We start from the raw sequence: 14,357 nt of genomic DNA, 5'->3' as shown, positions 1-14,357 counted from the left end.
TGCAAGATGCTGATTCCCCTGAAACCACATTGAGACAGCAAAATTTAAGGTCAGTGGGCCAGCCTTCCTGAGCTTATTTCTCACTTTTAATAAAGTGCAATAGCCTCATTTTTTTATAACTGAAAATCTACCCTAGTTCTGAAACAATACAAAGGCGGAGAGGAAATGTGGGAAATAAAATTATCATCCTAGAAGGAATCAATATTGAAAAAAAAAATACATTCCATTGCAAATAATTCTCCTCATCATAATATTTTGCATATCTAGATTGAGAAACACTGCATTAGGAGTTACAGTATGAGAGACTTGAATAGTCTACACAGTTCACCTTAGCACCTTTAATCTCCTAGGTTTACTATCATTATCAGTATCTAAAGAGCATATTGGAGAATTGAGGAGATGTATAGGAATTCACCATAGAAAATGAAAAAAAAAATTTAAACCAGGAAGTAGAATTTATTCCTGGCCCCTGTGAACTTATGTCAGTATTTAGTCACTGAACTTCTCTCAACCAGTCTACAGTTTAGAGTTTCAGGTGTTTAGGTTTTTATGCCACAAATGCTCCACACAGACCCAATTATCTACAAATATAAGTTTTATTTAAAATGCAGTTATTTCACCCTTTCATATTTTTTTTGTTCCACGTAATACTTCAGGAAAACCCACTTTCAAATAAAAATGCCGTCTTGCTTGTTAAACTCTTTATACATAAGATAAGAAATTACCGTCTACTGAAAAAAAAAGAAACAAAGCAGAGTGAAAGCAAAAGGAAATGGGAATTGGGAGAAAAGAAAGCAGGGTAGCAGGATCCTTTATTAGTGACTCACCTCCTTAATGAGACTCATGAAGCGGGTCCCAAAGCGCCATGGTTTATGGCGGTTGCACTGCAGTGAACTGACCGTCATCTGTGGGAACTGCTGGACAGCCACGGACACCACATGAACTGCATCATACATTAGTGCTGCATCCGTCTGAAATGAGAACAACATCAGAGCCATGAGCACCAAGCAAACACAGGAGACAGGCCAGCAGAGAGAGAAGGAAACAACAAATTAGCACTGCTCATTAAGCTAAAGGGAAAAATGGTCCAACTGCTTGTGCAGCACTGTAAAATATAGCCTTTTTGCCAAGTCCTATAAGACTTATGTCAAGATCTTCAGTCATTCTCAGCTTTTCTCTTCTTAATGCTGTAAAAAGGACTCAAATAGCTACTTTTCAGGATCATGGGAGTACACTGGTATCTGATGACTCATGTTACTTTAAAAAGCAGTGCATTAGAGAGCTATATAAATCACTGTGTGCATGGTTGATTTAAGCTGGTTATTTTCATGAGTGATGGGAAAGAAAAAAAGAAACAAGTTGACAAAACCTTAGCTATAAAGGAAAGTGTACAGGTTCAGGAAGTAATGGGGGTTTTTTTGAAATTACAGACAAGATACCATCCCAACGGTACCCAATTGATTTATTACTAACTTTTGAATGTGCATCAGTTCAAATCCCTATGGCAGAACTAATCAGTATCTTCAATAAATCAGAGGTATATTAGAATTACATCAAAATGCACTATTAATTTTAATAGTTTTCATGTCCCATCCTAAATAAATAGGCTTAGATGTAGTGTGTGCTGTGATGCTGTATTAGCACAGGACAGAGACAGCCTCTCTGTACACACTGTCATGCTGTACAAGAACGTGACATCTCTCTGCTCTTCTCTTTGACAAACAGAGGCAAGCCTCGGAACCAAAGGCACAAGAGGACCTTAGATTCAGCTGGTGGAAATCAGTGCTATGCCATCTGCTCAGCATACCTTAGAGAAAAAGGACCTATTTCCCCTTCTCATTCACGTAATTAGTGAGCTGTGAAATTAGTTCTTTAATGGATAGGAAACCTGGAGGTTATTGCACTTGTCACAATACAATACAATACAATACAAAATGAGCTTATATAGTGCCTTTCATGCAAAGGCATCCCAAGGCTCTTTACAATAAAACTAAACATAAAAATGCAAAAATATTCTACCATTATAGCCCATAAGCTACTGTTAAAGAGAAAAATATATGCTCACATTTAAATGGCTCTCCCAGGGAGACGTTTCAAAATTCAAACAGAAATAAATCCTAATTTTTAAATAGCCAGTATAATAGGTTTCAATGATCTCAGACTCCAAGCAGTTTATGCAGGGGCTCCAAATCAGTCAGAAAATATTTTTGCTGCCAAATTGTTCATTATCTTCAAGGCATTAAAATGCTTTTAAGGCAAGCTGATATTTGACAAGGAGGCAGTGAAACACCAAAAAGTTGGAATGACATGCTGAGTAAGCGTCATGCAAAGTTTAATATTCTAGAAGCAAGACTTGGCAGTAGTTGAAGTCTAGACAACAGCTTTTTAAATAAACTACACAATAAGTACAACACATAAATCTGGCTCAGAAATGCAAACTGTTTTTTAAATCAGTTTTACTTCTAAAACTGCAGTCCTTGTACCAGTGAAGGAAAATTGAAATTGCTATGAGACTTTAGCAAAAAAAGACCACAAAGAAGCAATCAGAATTTCAATACCAGCACCAACTGATTAATTAGATGCAAATTTGGAAGTAGAACTGCTAAGATTCGTCAGAAGGAATCAAATGGACATTATGCCAGATGCAGAACAACGTGGCTTTCTGTCAAATTCTATAAGCCACCGAGGTGGAAGCCTGTAGGATGACAAAAACACCCAAAGATGTCAAAGGCACATGATAAGCTCTGGTAGATATATATGGTGAGGCACTGGAACAGGTTCCTCAGAGATGTTGTGGATGTTCCCATAGCTGGAAGTGTTCAAGGCCGGTTTGAATGGAGCTCTGAGCAACCTGGTCCACAGCAGGCAGGGCTGGGACTAGATAATCTTTAAGGTTCATTCCAACTCCTTAACATTCTATGATTCTATGATTCTGGAAACATGTTGTCAAAATCTATTTCCTCATCAAAGACAAAGCAAATGAGGAAGAAAATGCAATAGTGTCACATCCGTAACTCAGTTGACAAGCCCTGTCCTATCAGATGGATAAACCTGAATCTGCATCTACCAGTTACTACAGTCATTATTGTCAAGTTACAAACACATCATAAAATAAGTATATCTAGATTTTCATGCAAAGACAAATATGTTGCTAAAATTCTTTAAAAAAGCCTGAACAGTTCTTTAAATGTTCTAGAAGAAAATGTCCTATGCAAACTAAACGTAAAAAATTAACCTTGATACGTAGTATTCTTATTCTCTACTTAGTTTTGTATTAAACTGAATTGGATCATTAAAAATTTCAATGGAAGATATTGTACCGTTCATTTAATGCATAGCATGAGACAAGCTTATTCTGATGATTAGTTAAGTATGCATATACTTCACTACATTTTAGTTCTTATGTTATCTTTACCTGTATATTATCTGAATAATAGTAATACAGTAAGTAGAAGAGCTTATAATTTCCATATGCAGCTCATTTTTCTCAAGATCATCTTTGTCTTCCTACCTAGTCAGTCAACCTTTATGCTTGTGAGATAAATCCAACTACATTTTAAAGGTCAAACCGTTTATAGGGTTTTGCTTAGTGTCTGATGGTCACTAATGTATTCTGAAAAATTTTGTGCATTAATTAAAATGATGCTTAAGTTCTTTCAAGTATGACTTCCTTAGCTGCATCAAGAATGCAATGAAACTGCAAATGCTCACAAATGTATACCTGCATTTGTTTCCTAGGTGACCATGACAAAATTATTCAATAAATGCATAGAAGTGAAACACTTTCACTTTTTATTAACAAAGTCCTTGAAAAGGTATGAACACATTAAAAGAAATTCATATCAAGTCTTTAATCCATTGTGAAACTTATTTCATCATGTACATTTGTTACTGACTGGATTTCAGACCATAATATCATTTGAAATAATTCAGACAGGCTGTGGTCACTGGTTTAAGTGTTAACATGCCCGTTTCATACTGCAACAAGTTCTTCTTGCTAAGCTTGTATTTATTATTCTATTTATTTAAGTCTTCCAAGAGTTTAGAACAGAATGAGAATGTTGCATTCCTACTTGGCAAAAGGAGTGTAAATACACAAGGCGGGGCATGTTCAATAAGGAATGAACTTTCCATTGGCCTTTATAAATTGTATTTTATTTCTTACACAACAGTAATAAATAGAACACTGGATGCAAACTCAGGTTGTTGGATTTGGTTTTTTTATATATCCAGTCTGTTTGTAGTCAGGTTTATGAAGGACAGAGATGATGTAGTACAATTTGGAGAGTAAGAACAGAAGCTGTTTTACTTTAATCTAACAGCCTGAGCAAGTAGTAGATACTGGAGGTATAATGAACAGGACATCTTAACCAAATCTCCTCCCTCCCCAGCATAACTATTTTAGGGAAAAGGAACATTATTTTGCCATCACTGCACCGTAAGGATTTACAGTGGAAAACTTACTCATTTCAAAACTATCAAATGTCCTATAATCTCCTTAGCCTGCTAAGCAGTACTCCTCCTTTGATAATTACTTATTCTTCTCTTTTATATTTAGTGACAATTTAACACACATAATTATTAGTTAGAAGACCTTTAATAAATGGTATATTTCACAAACAAACAAAACACTTTCATTTTTTGTTCTACAACCTGCCTTTCATTTTTCCCCATATTACTCTTATATTTTAGGTTATTTCCATTGTGAGTACAGTGAACAGATGTAGGCCTCTTTCTAGGTTTGTTTTTTTTATTATTATCACTATTTTCCTTTGAAGACTGATTTTCTTATAGAAGCTGCCTCTTCTTCCTTTCTTTTGAACAACTTAAAAAAAAATGATGTAAGAAAAGTCTGATGATACTTCAAGAAGTGAAGACTACCTACAGTTCAGGAGAGGTGTCATTACTGGCACTATTACTTTCCTTAAAGTTTTTTCTGTTTGATAAAAAATTTAAAAGTTGAGTTTAAAAATTACTGGATATAAACTACAGAAACAATGATAGGTTACATATAAAAATAAGCTAGGATTTACTTATAAGACTCTGTAGTTTCTTTATTATAGATTCTACTATTGCTTGATTTTAAGGGCTAGATCTTGAATTATGTTAAGACAATGTGATTTTAACCCACAAAACTGAGTAACTAGTAACATAAGAACTTTTTCCCCAAAGTCTCATATAACATGGTGCCAATAGTGCTAACATTACCCTACTCAAGTCACTACATATGCTTGATCAGCTACCTCCAAACTATACTTTCAAATCTGCCCTAAAAAGAGATTTTTCAAGAAGGTCCAGAACAAGAGGGTAATTTTTCTTTGTCTTTCCCAGGTGTGCTAAAGAGCATAGAAAGGAAGCATGGATAAAAAATATTACAAAACAAACAAAAAAGCCCTTACAAACCCAATAGGAGCCATTTTATATTACAGATAGGGGCTTAAATTGTATTAGAATGAAATATCTTTAACAACCATTAGAAGAACTTCTGCACAAGCCCATCAACAAAAGACATTTCCGTTTGATGATGCCTGAAAAATGCAGCATTATGCACACAAATTCCAGAGACCCAACACACTACTACTACTCACAGAAAGCTCTCCCACACTCAAGGCAATTATAACAAGTGAATGAAATTAAGAAGAAATGGCTTGCAAAACTAGTTCCTCCCCTCCTCAGCTAATAAAGTCTATTGCCCCTGAAATCATTTCACTTAATTCTCACTTGCTAACACACCTCACAAAACCATTTTGCTAAGTGAGATTTAATAAATCTCTCAGCCTGGGATTAAATTTTACTGTTTTATGAACTGTTAAATTGCATTGTATGCTTACTAATGCTCATGTTTTCTTACTTCTTGACACATTCCTAACTCCACTCTGGGGTGCAATTAAGAAAAGAGTACAGATATATTTTTTGACCCTCAAAAATGCATTCCAATAGGGAATAAGATACGAGCACCAGTAAGCTATAAATAATGTTCATCTAACTTTTTTAAAAATCAGTTAGGTTTTTTCTTCAAAATACACTAGTATTTTAAATAAGACATAGCTGCTTAAATTCTTTTTCTAACATTTAGTGGTTTAGTGAATTTTGACAGGGGTTTGGTTTACAGATATGTGTAGGCAATTTTAAGTAAAGACAAAACAAATGCAAATTATTTTCTCCCTCCTCAAAGTACTAGTTTTAACATCCAAACAAAGCAAATAGTTTATTTCATATATTATCAAATAAGACTTTACACTAACAAAAATTTTTTTGATTTGTTTTTAATCTAGAAAAAGTGAACTAGAGAGGTAAATTTATATTTTAAATTGTAATATTTTTCTTACACAAAAAGACAAAAGAAATTAAAGGATTTCCTCTTTTGCTTCAATGCCTCCTAGTTTGATCTCCAATTCGAAGCAAAATAGCAAAGTAGAACATGAAACAATGACAAATTTTTACAAAATGCCAAGAGAAAAAAGAAATAGGAAAAGCACTCCAAATTACACTGATATGGTTGCCACACTTCTTGTCATTACATTGTCATTATATAGGAAAGAAAATGCATTCTTTTATTGACAGAATAAACACGTATTCCCTGGTATAAAATTTTGAAGTGGTAGAACCTTTTATATCTCTCAGAACACTCTTAATAATGTTATTTGGTAGAATATTTACTGTGTTAAGGACCTGAAAGTATATGAAAATTAGTTAGGTGGATAGCCATTTATTGCAGCTTGATTTTAACTTATTGCAGGTGAAACTTTCAGATAACTTGAAATTTTGTCAGAAATGGACACAGGAAATCTATTTAGCAGGTAGTTTAAACACAAGTTTCCCTGAAATAAGAACAGCGGCAGTATTTCTCCCATCTGCTTGACCTTTGATTGAAGATCTGAATTCCATTTTAGCAAATAAAATGTTAAAGATTTAGAATACAACCTGAAGTGAGTAAGAAAATTTTGAATTATTTTTTTCTGAACAGGACACTTTGTCATTCTTAAGCAAGACCTTAAATCTTAATTATGAGAGGAAAATTTAATTTAAAGATATAACTAGTGTTAAGGAAACTTCCCTGTCTGATCATCCAGGAGCCACTCTAGCAGTCACAGTCACACCACCTGAGCTGGGACAGAAGACCCTCTGCAGCCACACCCCCCCCATTCACACAGTCAGACCAGGTTTTCTCATCAGCTCAACCCCAGCTTTCCCACAGCAGAGTCTCAGACATCCTTATCCCTTAAATAATTTAATCACGGTGTAATAATTAAATTAAAAAAAAAAAAACAGCTCAAGCTGGTGCCTGCAAGCAGGGACCCAGGACAAAGGAATCCCTGGGCTTATATGCCCTCACAGTCTAAATGCTGGAAAGTCTTGGGATCATCAGCTCCTGCTGTGTCTCCCAGTGTGAGGAGATTGACAGCTGGACTAACAAACCCTTAGAATTAGACTTGAAACTAGTCAGAATTTACCCGTGAGAATATTGCAGTGAAATTTTGCAGCTTTAGTAAAACCGACAGAGAAGGCCATGAAGATAATTAATAAGAGAAGATGTTCTGGACACGAGGGGAGGATGTTCTTGTTATGGGACATTGAGAGTGTACAAGGAAGAACTTGTGGATAATATGTAGCAGCTATACTTTTGCTTGTATAGCTGATTGTTTACTGCCTGAATGGTCATTGTTTGTTAGACAGCCGTGTCATTGTTTGCTAAGCAGCCAATCTTAAATTAGGCCACAGCCATTGTGAACAAGTATAACAGTAGAGAAAATAAAAAAATCTTTCTACCTTTCTCAACTATGGATTATGACTAGTGCGGCTTTTATGTCCTCCTCAATTACAGCCACACCAACGTCCAGTCACCTGGCTGGGCCACAGGTCCCCGTGTCCTTTGTTATGCAAAGGACTGGCAGTTCCAGGCCTCTTGCCTAGGACTCCTGGCCAGCCAGAGCTCAACCTGCAGCTCTCACATGGAGCTGCCTGCACTGAATGTATTTCTCAACAGTAGGAAGAAATTGAGAGTATTTAGAAATGCATCTTTGGAGGCTTCAATGTCTGACTTTGATTGCATGACAGTCTGGTTTCAAAGCCAGTTTCTCTACCCACTAGCATGGTTTCCTATTCTGATAGAAGGTTAAGTTGTGCCTGATTTCCTGGACTTCCTTATCAACTTCTCATTCTCACTTATTTTAAAATCAACCACTTATTTGACAAGTTATATGTCATTACCTTGTACAAGTGTTCAGGGTGGTTTGTATCTTTCCAATCACAGAAAGAGGAAAAAGCCCTCAATATAAATCATTCAGCCTATATGGTCATCCGCACTTATCTGGAATAATGGAATAAGTACTAACAGCATGGGAGAAGAAAAAAGTAAAAAAATATATATTTCTAATTATATTTTTTTGAAATGTATTTCTTACATATTCTATTTTCTGTGATTTCACAGGATCCTGTAATGTCTCATCATGTCATAAACTCTACTAATCCAAGAATAAAATTATCTTCATTGTATTTCTTGCAATAGCAAAAGTCAACTGACAGCATAACCCTTTGCAGAATGTGCTTATAATATACAATTAAGAATGTTATGATATTTTTATTTAAGTTCTACAGTTTTATATATGTATAGGTTTTCACATATCCTTAAAAAAAATGTTAATATTTCCATGTGAAAGATATTTGAAGTACTTTCTCAACCTTCCTTCTGAACTTTAGAAATTATGGTATATGCTATAATATTTTTTGCAATAAAATACCTCATCATACTCTTATACACCTTAGGGACAGATAGCAAAAACCTAATTACAAGGAACAATGGGTCATTATTTGGTCTTTGGTAGTCTATTTCCTTTCATCTGTTCTCAAGTTCAAAAAATCAATATGATTGTGATCACTGCAACTCCATCAACCACATCCACAATAAAGACCTGACTGCTACTGTCATATTGGCTCAGCATTCAAGACTTATCACAGCACATGAAAAGTCCTTCTGCACGAGCAATTCATAAGTAATTACAGAAAGATCCTACTCAGCATACACAGTGAATACTTTTGTACCTGCATGCAACAAGAAAATACACCTGGGAATGCAAATGAGAGGCATAAAGCTGGTATAATCCAGAGATTAAATGTAAATCTGATCCTAAATAGAGGGAAAACCCCACATTCTAAAGAATGAATCTCTAAATAGCCTATTTTTCTATTATCCTGCAAAAATTGTACAATGTTTGTGGATTTCAGAGTTTTCACATATTCAAATTTTGCAGGTAAAATGACAAAAATAAATGTATATTGATGATTTTGAAATGTAGATAAAAGAGTTATGAGCATTAATAATAAATGTTTTTCTCTTGTTTTAAATTTGTCTGCTCTTAGAAAGGACTAATGACGCAGACTTTAATTAATCTTCAGCAAAAAAGATGATTACAGATTATACGTACAGCATTGCAAAGTTCATGTTTGCAGAAGAAAACAAAATGTTAAGTGGTATAAAACATAACTAATCCATGAAACAGTATGTATTTATTTCAAAATAGAATTCTGCTTTATGTCAACCTTCTCTAATTCTTTTATTAATTTATGTCCTATGGCTCTGTTCTAAATAAATAATTTTTTTTTCTTTTGAACTAGCACCTCGTTAAAGTCAGTAATATCTAAAGAAAAAGGTATTAAAAGACACGCTGCTGGCCTGCAACTTAGAAAATCAATCTTTTTTTAGATTTTAAAAGTAGGTATTTTATGTGGGGATTTTTTTGTCTTTGAGATTGTTTTGAGGTTTGGAGCTTTTGGGGTTTGTTCTACTTTGTTTGAGAAGCATATCTATTTTTTTGATTTTTTTTTTCATAAATCTCTGATCAACTTGTATGCTAGATAGTCTAGATATATTACAGAAAATCAAATTGACCTTGCAATATTATTTTTTTGCTTTGCCATTGTGCCTCCACCAACTGCCTTTCGCTGTATAATTACTTTTTCACTTCAATGAAATTCTCCATTAATTAATATTTATTTCAGAAAAAAACCCCTTTTTATCATGTTATGATGCTAGTTCTAATAATCAGATTCTCATAAATTGTTGATTCCAGCTTCACAGAGTAGACACGGAATTAAATACATTGACATATTTGCATTAGACACATTTTGTTTCGATTAAAATCTGCTTACAGTAAGTTAATTTATTCACTGATTGAAAAGCTCCTTTCTGATTTGTGACACTACTTTGCTGGGCTATCTTCTAAAACTGCCCTCATAAAACCAGCTTTCATTGGATATTATTCTAATATACTAGCTCACAAAAATTTACCTAATTTAAGAACAGCTTCAAATTGTGATGGTTCAGGAAAAGCTGAGTAACTTTTAATGGGATCCTCAATGGCTAATGAAGACAGGTACCTTGACACTGAAAGCTTATTGGAAATTTTAGGTACTTTGATATCCTTGCATAGCGAGTTCAAAACATTAAAAGTACATTAAAAATAGGGCTACAAATAAACAAAGTAAGATAAAGAAATATTGTATGTGTGGGTTTTATGTATACAAAATTTCTAAAACTGACAATTTACTTGTAGAAATTCAGTGCTAGAAGGAATACAGGCTTATTAATCAGAGCAGCTCAAACTGCTATTGCTATCATGTTAGACATAGACACTCTTCTGGTGAATATAAGAACCAACCACAATTTTTCTGGTGATCAGATTTTTTTAATATGTATTTGAATCTTAGTATGTTCAATAAAATTTGCAGCAATATACAGAATTCAAACTCACACAGAGATCCATCCTGAAAATTTTGGAACTCTCTCTAAGCACAGTCCACTTTCAATGGGATATTTCTATCATAAAGCCAACTGATAGTATATAATTTTCATAATTACTAAACCAAAAATAGGAACTAGAAACACTGAATATTCTTCCAGCTTTTTCAATACTCCATCAGGATTCCATCCATCAGGGTAACAGTCAAATTTCTTCACTGCATCTAAATCTACATTTAAAAATAAAAATGTGCCCAAGCTTATGCAGAAGTTTTAAGAATTTCTCTGCATGTCTGACTAATCTGGTGAGAATTTATTTTTCCTGAAACTTACATATACCTCTTAACTATGTTTAAGCAAGATTTAAAAACATATTTTTCATATCTTTTATCTTATTTTTCAGAACATTGTACATGTCTGAAACTTCAGTCTGTAAGAAAGAAGAAAGAAGAGAAAGAAAATTGAGGAAATATAGAAGTATTTAGCCTCAGTGTCACAAGGATTTCTAGTTTTCTCATTCACACTCACAAAACTCTCCTAGCCAAATGGCCTTTGACAGATAAAGCAATATATTAGTCTTGTCTCTAAAACTAAATGGAAGAGATTATTGATCGGGTATGGAAGACTTACAGGAAATAATATAATATTTTTTTGACCCCTGGATAGGGAGTGAGCTCAAAATATAGTGTCACAAAATTAAAATCACAAAGGGTCACGTTTCACCTAGATGCCCAATGTTATGGTCTTATCGAAACAGATTGTTTTGCAAAGAATCTTATACAGAAATAAACCCACTCAGGCTAAAAATTTTATCATCTTATTTTCTTCATCTCTTATTTCCTATAAAAAGTTTCATGGACAGTAGAATGATGCATATTCATAGAATGAAAATTGTTTCTCCTGAAGTTGTTAATCTAAGATGTTAACTTCTGCCCTTGATAAAAAAATTCCAGATATCACAGAGTGCAGTAAATGTCACGGTTGTTTAGAAAAGCCTTTCCTGACTGGTCATGAATAGCTTGAGGCAGCAGGCAGCATAGAAATGATATCTGCAAGACAGTAGTTTTTTAATTTTAATGTAGTTATCTATTTCATCACATATTCTAGGGAAGGCCTGAGTAATCTAAAGCTCAAAAGGTAGATATTTCAAAGTCTCAAAATTATTAGCAGTTGATTTCTTCAAAATTCTTAATCTAATATTTAATGAAAAGTGTAACAAAAAATTATCCAGTTATAAAAATCACAAAAAGTCTTTGAGTTTCAAGGAGGTACAACTATTTCCAATTTTTCAGAAAGAAAGCAGTGTAAGAGAATTATTTCTGCAGAGACTTCTCTTACTGCATGAGACCTTTCTCAAAGACTGCATGAGTTCTTTATATTAAAATATCTGAGAAGAACCAGTCTATCCATACAGTGCAGTAATTTAAGAATCTCAATCTCACAGAGCTGTAGTTCACCAAAAACACTGACACAGGAACAGTGAAATTTGACACCAGAGCCATTAGTAGGACAAGGCTGCCAAAGCATAGGTAGGAAGCACTTTTTAATTACTTCTCAATTCTCGTAACTTCTTATTATATTTTCCATAGAACCGCTGACTTTCTAAATGATGTGGAACAGTTTTCCTCTTGCAAGTGTGCTTCCACAAGGAAGTTGATGTGTAAGAGTCTGCTTCCATAAACATGTAGCTAAATTAATTTGATTCAAAGCCAAATGCTTTTAACAGGCTTGTTTTGATATTTTAAACAAGTGTTAAAACGATATTATTTACTTTCCTTTATATGGATTTCTCTATGTCTATTTTTGCTTTAGTCTGCCACCAAAACAAAAACAACACTTGCCCACTCATTTCCCTCTCATTAAGATTTGTTCTCACAATAATTTTTGAAGGCTTCATTACTGTGAAATACTTGCCACAGATTTTAATTTTGAACAGCAGCAAGCTTTTGAAGTGACTTTCCTGATGTGTGACACCACAGAGCAGTGCTCTGGTGCACATCATGAAAAGGTCTCATAATGCATGAACGAGGCTCTCTTAAAATAAAATTCACAGAAATATGTGATTGAGGGCTATACTTTATGTGCTCCATCTGCTAATTGGCTTTGTCCAAAGGAATGGACTAGCAAGGGACTGAAGCAAAGTAGCTGGAAATAGAAGAGTGTGAAATAAGAAGTGTCAGGTTTTTGGCACCAAGAGCTTTGCTTTATGAGGTTGCTTCCAATGGGCCTTTTCTCTTGCTATTGTAGCCATGCCATAGCTAAATTCCAGTGATCACTTGAGAAAATATGGTGCCATCTTCAGGTTTATTCTCTTTTGTTATTATTCTGAAAATATTAGTCTTATCTTCACTCCATCTCTAATTCAAGTGTGCAAATCCTGACCCTGTTTACTCAAAGAAAGAAAACAAACCTCTGATTTGAAACAAAGAAAGACTTTCTGCCCTGAAAGGATGGTGGCTACTCATTTAAAGTATGAGGAAATTAAAAATATGAAGCATTTTCATCTCTACAAATATGAAGAATGGAGAAGCAATGTGTATATGCAATTTATTTATAGTAGATAATAGCTTTTTATAGTGGTCAATATAAGGCTGGGTTGAAAGCCATTTGTCAGACTGTACAAAAGCAAAAGAATTGAAGATGGGAATGGTTGCCTTTGGCTCTGTTAAAAACCAGTTATCAATCTTCATCTAAGTCTTCAAGGAGCTTCTCTGAAGTGAGCAATCGATACTGCATTGGCCACAATAGCTCATTTAATTATTTTCATCCTAAATATCCTGTCAGCAGGGGGAAGTCTTCCTGATTTTAATTAATTTTGAGACCATTGATTTTTTTGCCTTTTCCTTTCCTGTGGTTACACACGCAGACACAAAGGCACAGACACACACTTTTAGCCTGCAGGCTATGTAAGATGTATGACAAGTCCTTGGTGAAAACCCTGCATATAACTCTAGTATACCTAGATGACATGCAGCTTTACTTTTAAGCTTTTAAATTTTTAACCTTCAACTGCTGCAAATGAGCCTCTGGCATCTAAATGTAGTTGGGCAAAACAGTAAATTGAAAAGCATGTTTGCTGAATAGCTTTCAATTAAAGAATCCTTAAATCAATAGGCAGTAAGGATATCACAGTCACAAGCCTGCTAAAAGTTACAGAGAATCACAAAGACAGAAAATGGAAGTCAGGGAACTGAAAATAGTAGTGGAAATCATGAACTTACATTATATTTGTAAATAAATAAAGATGTTGTATTGATGGATGTCATTAACACTCAAAATAAAAATGTTTTAGGCTCTAGAGTGCTGTGTCACATTTCCCCTATGTTAAATAGTAGAAACAAGACAGAATGCAAGTCATTCAGAGCAGTCTTAAAATTTGTAAAAGACAAGCTCACAACAGAAGTTAAAGAAAAAAGGTCTAGTCTATATACCTTAAGAGAATAATGCATCTTCTACATGAGAATGCTTGCTTCCCATTCTCAGAGAAAGCTGTTAACCCTGCAAATCCCTACATTGTAAATTGGTGAGATGACTGCTCTCAGGGCCCCCAGCATAAGCCTGGGAATCAGGAAATGGCACTCAGATAGAAGTCCACTTTTTCCCTTAGAATAACATTAGT

The 14,357-nt window shown here is 34.3% G+C and overlaps 1 protein-coding gene across 6 annotated transcripts in view; it reads right to left on the bottom strand.

The window, feature by feature from the left end:
* Nucleotides 1–14,357, bottom strand: part of GRIK2 (glutamate ionotropic receptor kainate type subunit 2) — a 366,043-nt gene that overhangs the window by 172,802 nt on the left and 178,884 nt on the right. For all 6 annotated transcript variants that reach the window (XM_048299919.1, XM_048299918.1, XM_048299920.1 and 3 more), the window contains one exon: nucleotides 828–971. In XM_048299919.1, coding sequence (XP_048155876.1) covers nucleotides 828–971 — 144 coding nt within the window. The remainder of the gene's footprint in view (nucleotides 1–827; nucleotides 972–14,357) is intronic.

The sequence above is a fragment of the Corvus hawaiiensis genome, chromosome 3, assembly GCF_020740725.1.
Source record: "Corvus hawaiiensis isolate bCorHaw1 chromosome 3, bCorHaw1.pri.cur, whole genome shotgun sequence".
NCBI classification, from domain to species: domain Eukaryota; kingdom Metazoa; phylum Chordata; class Aves; order Passeriformes; family Corvidae; genus Corvus; species Corvus hawaiiensis.
Note: the sequence above shows the minus strand (reverse complement) of the source record. Positions and strands in the feature narration are given on the sequence as shown.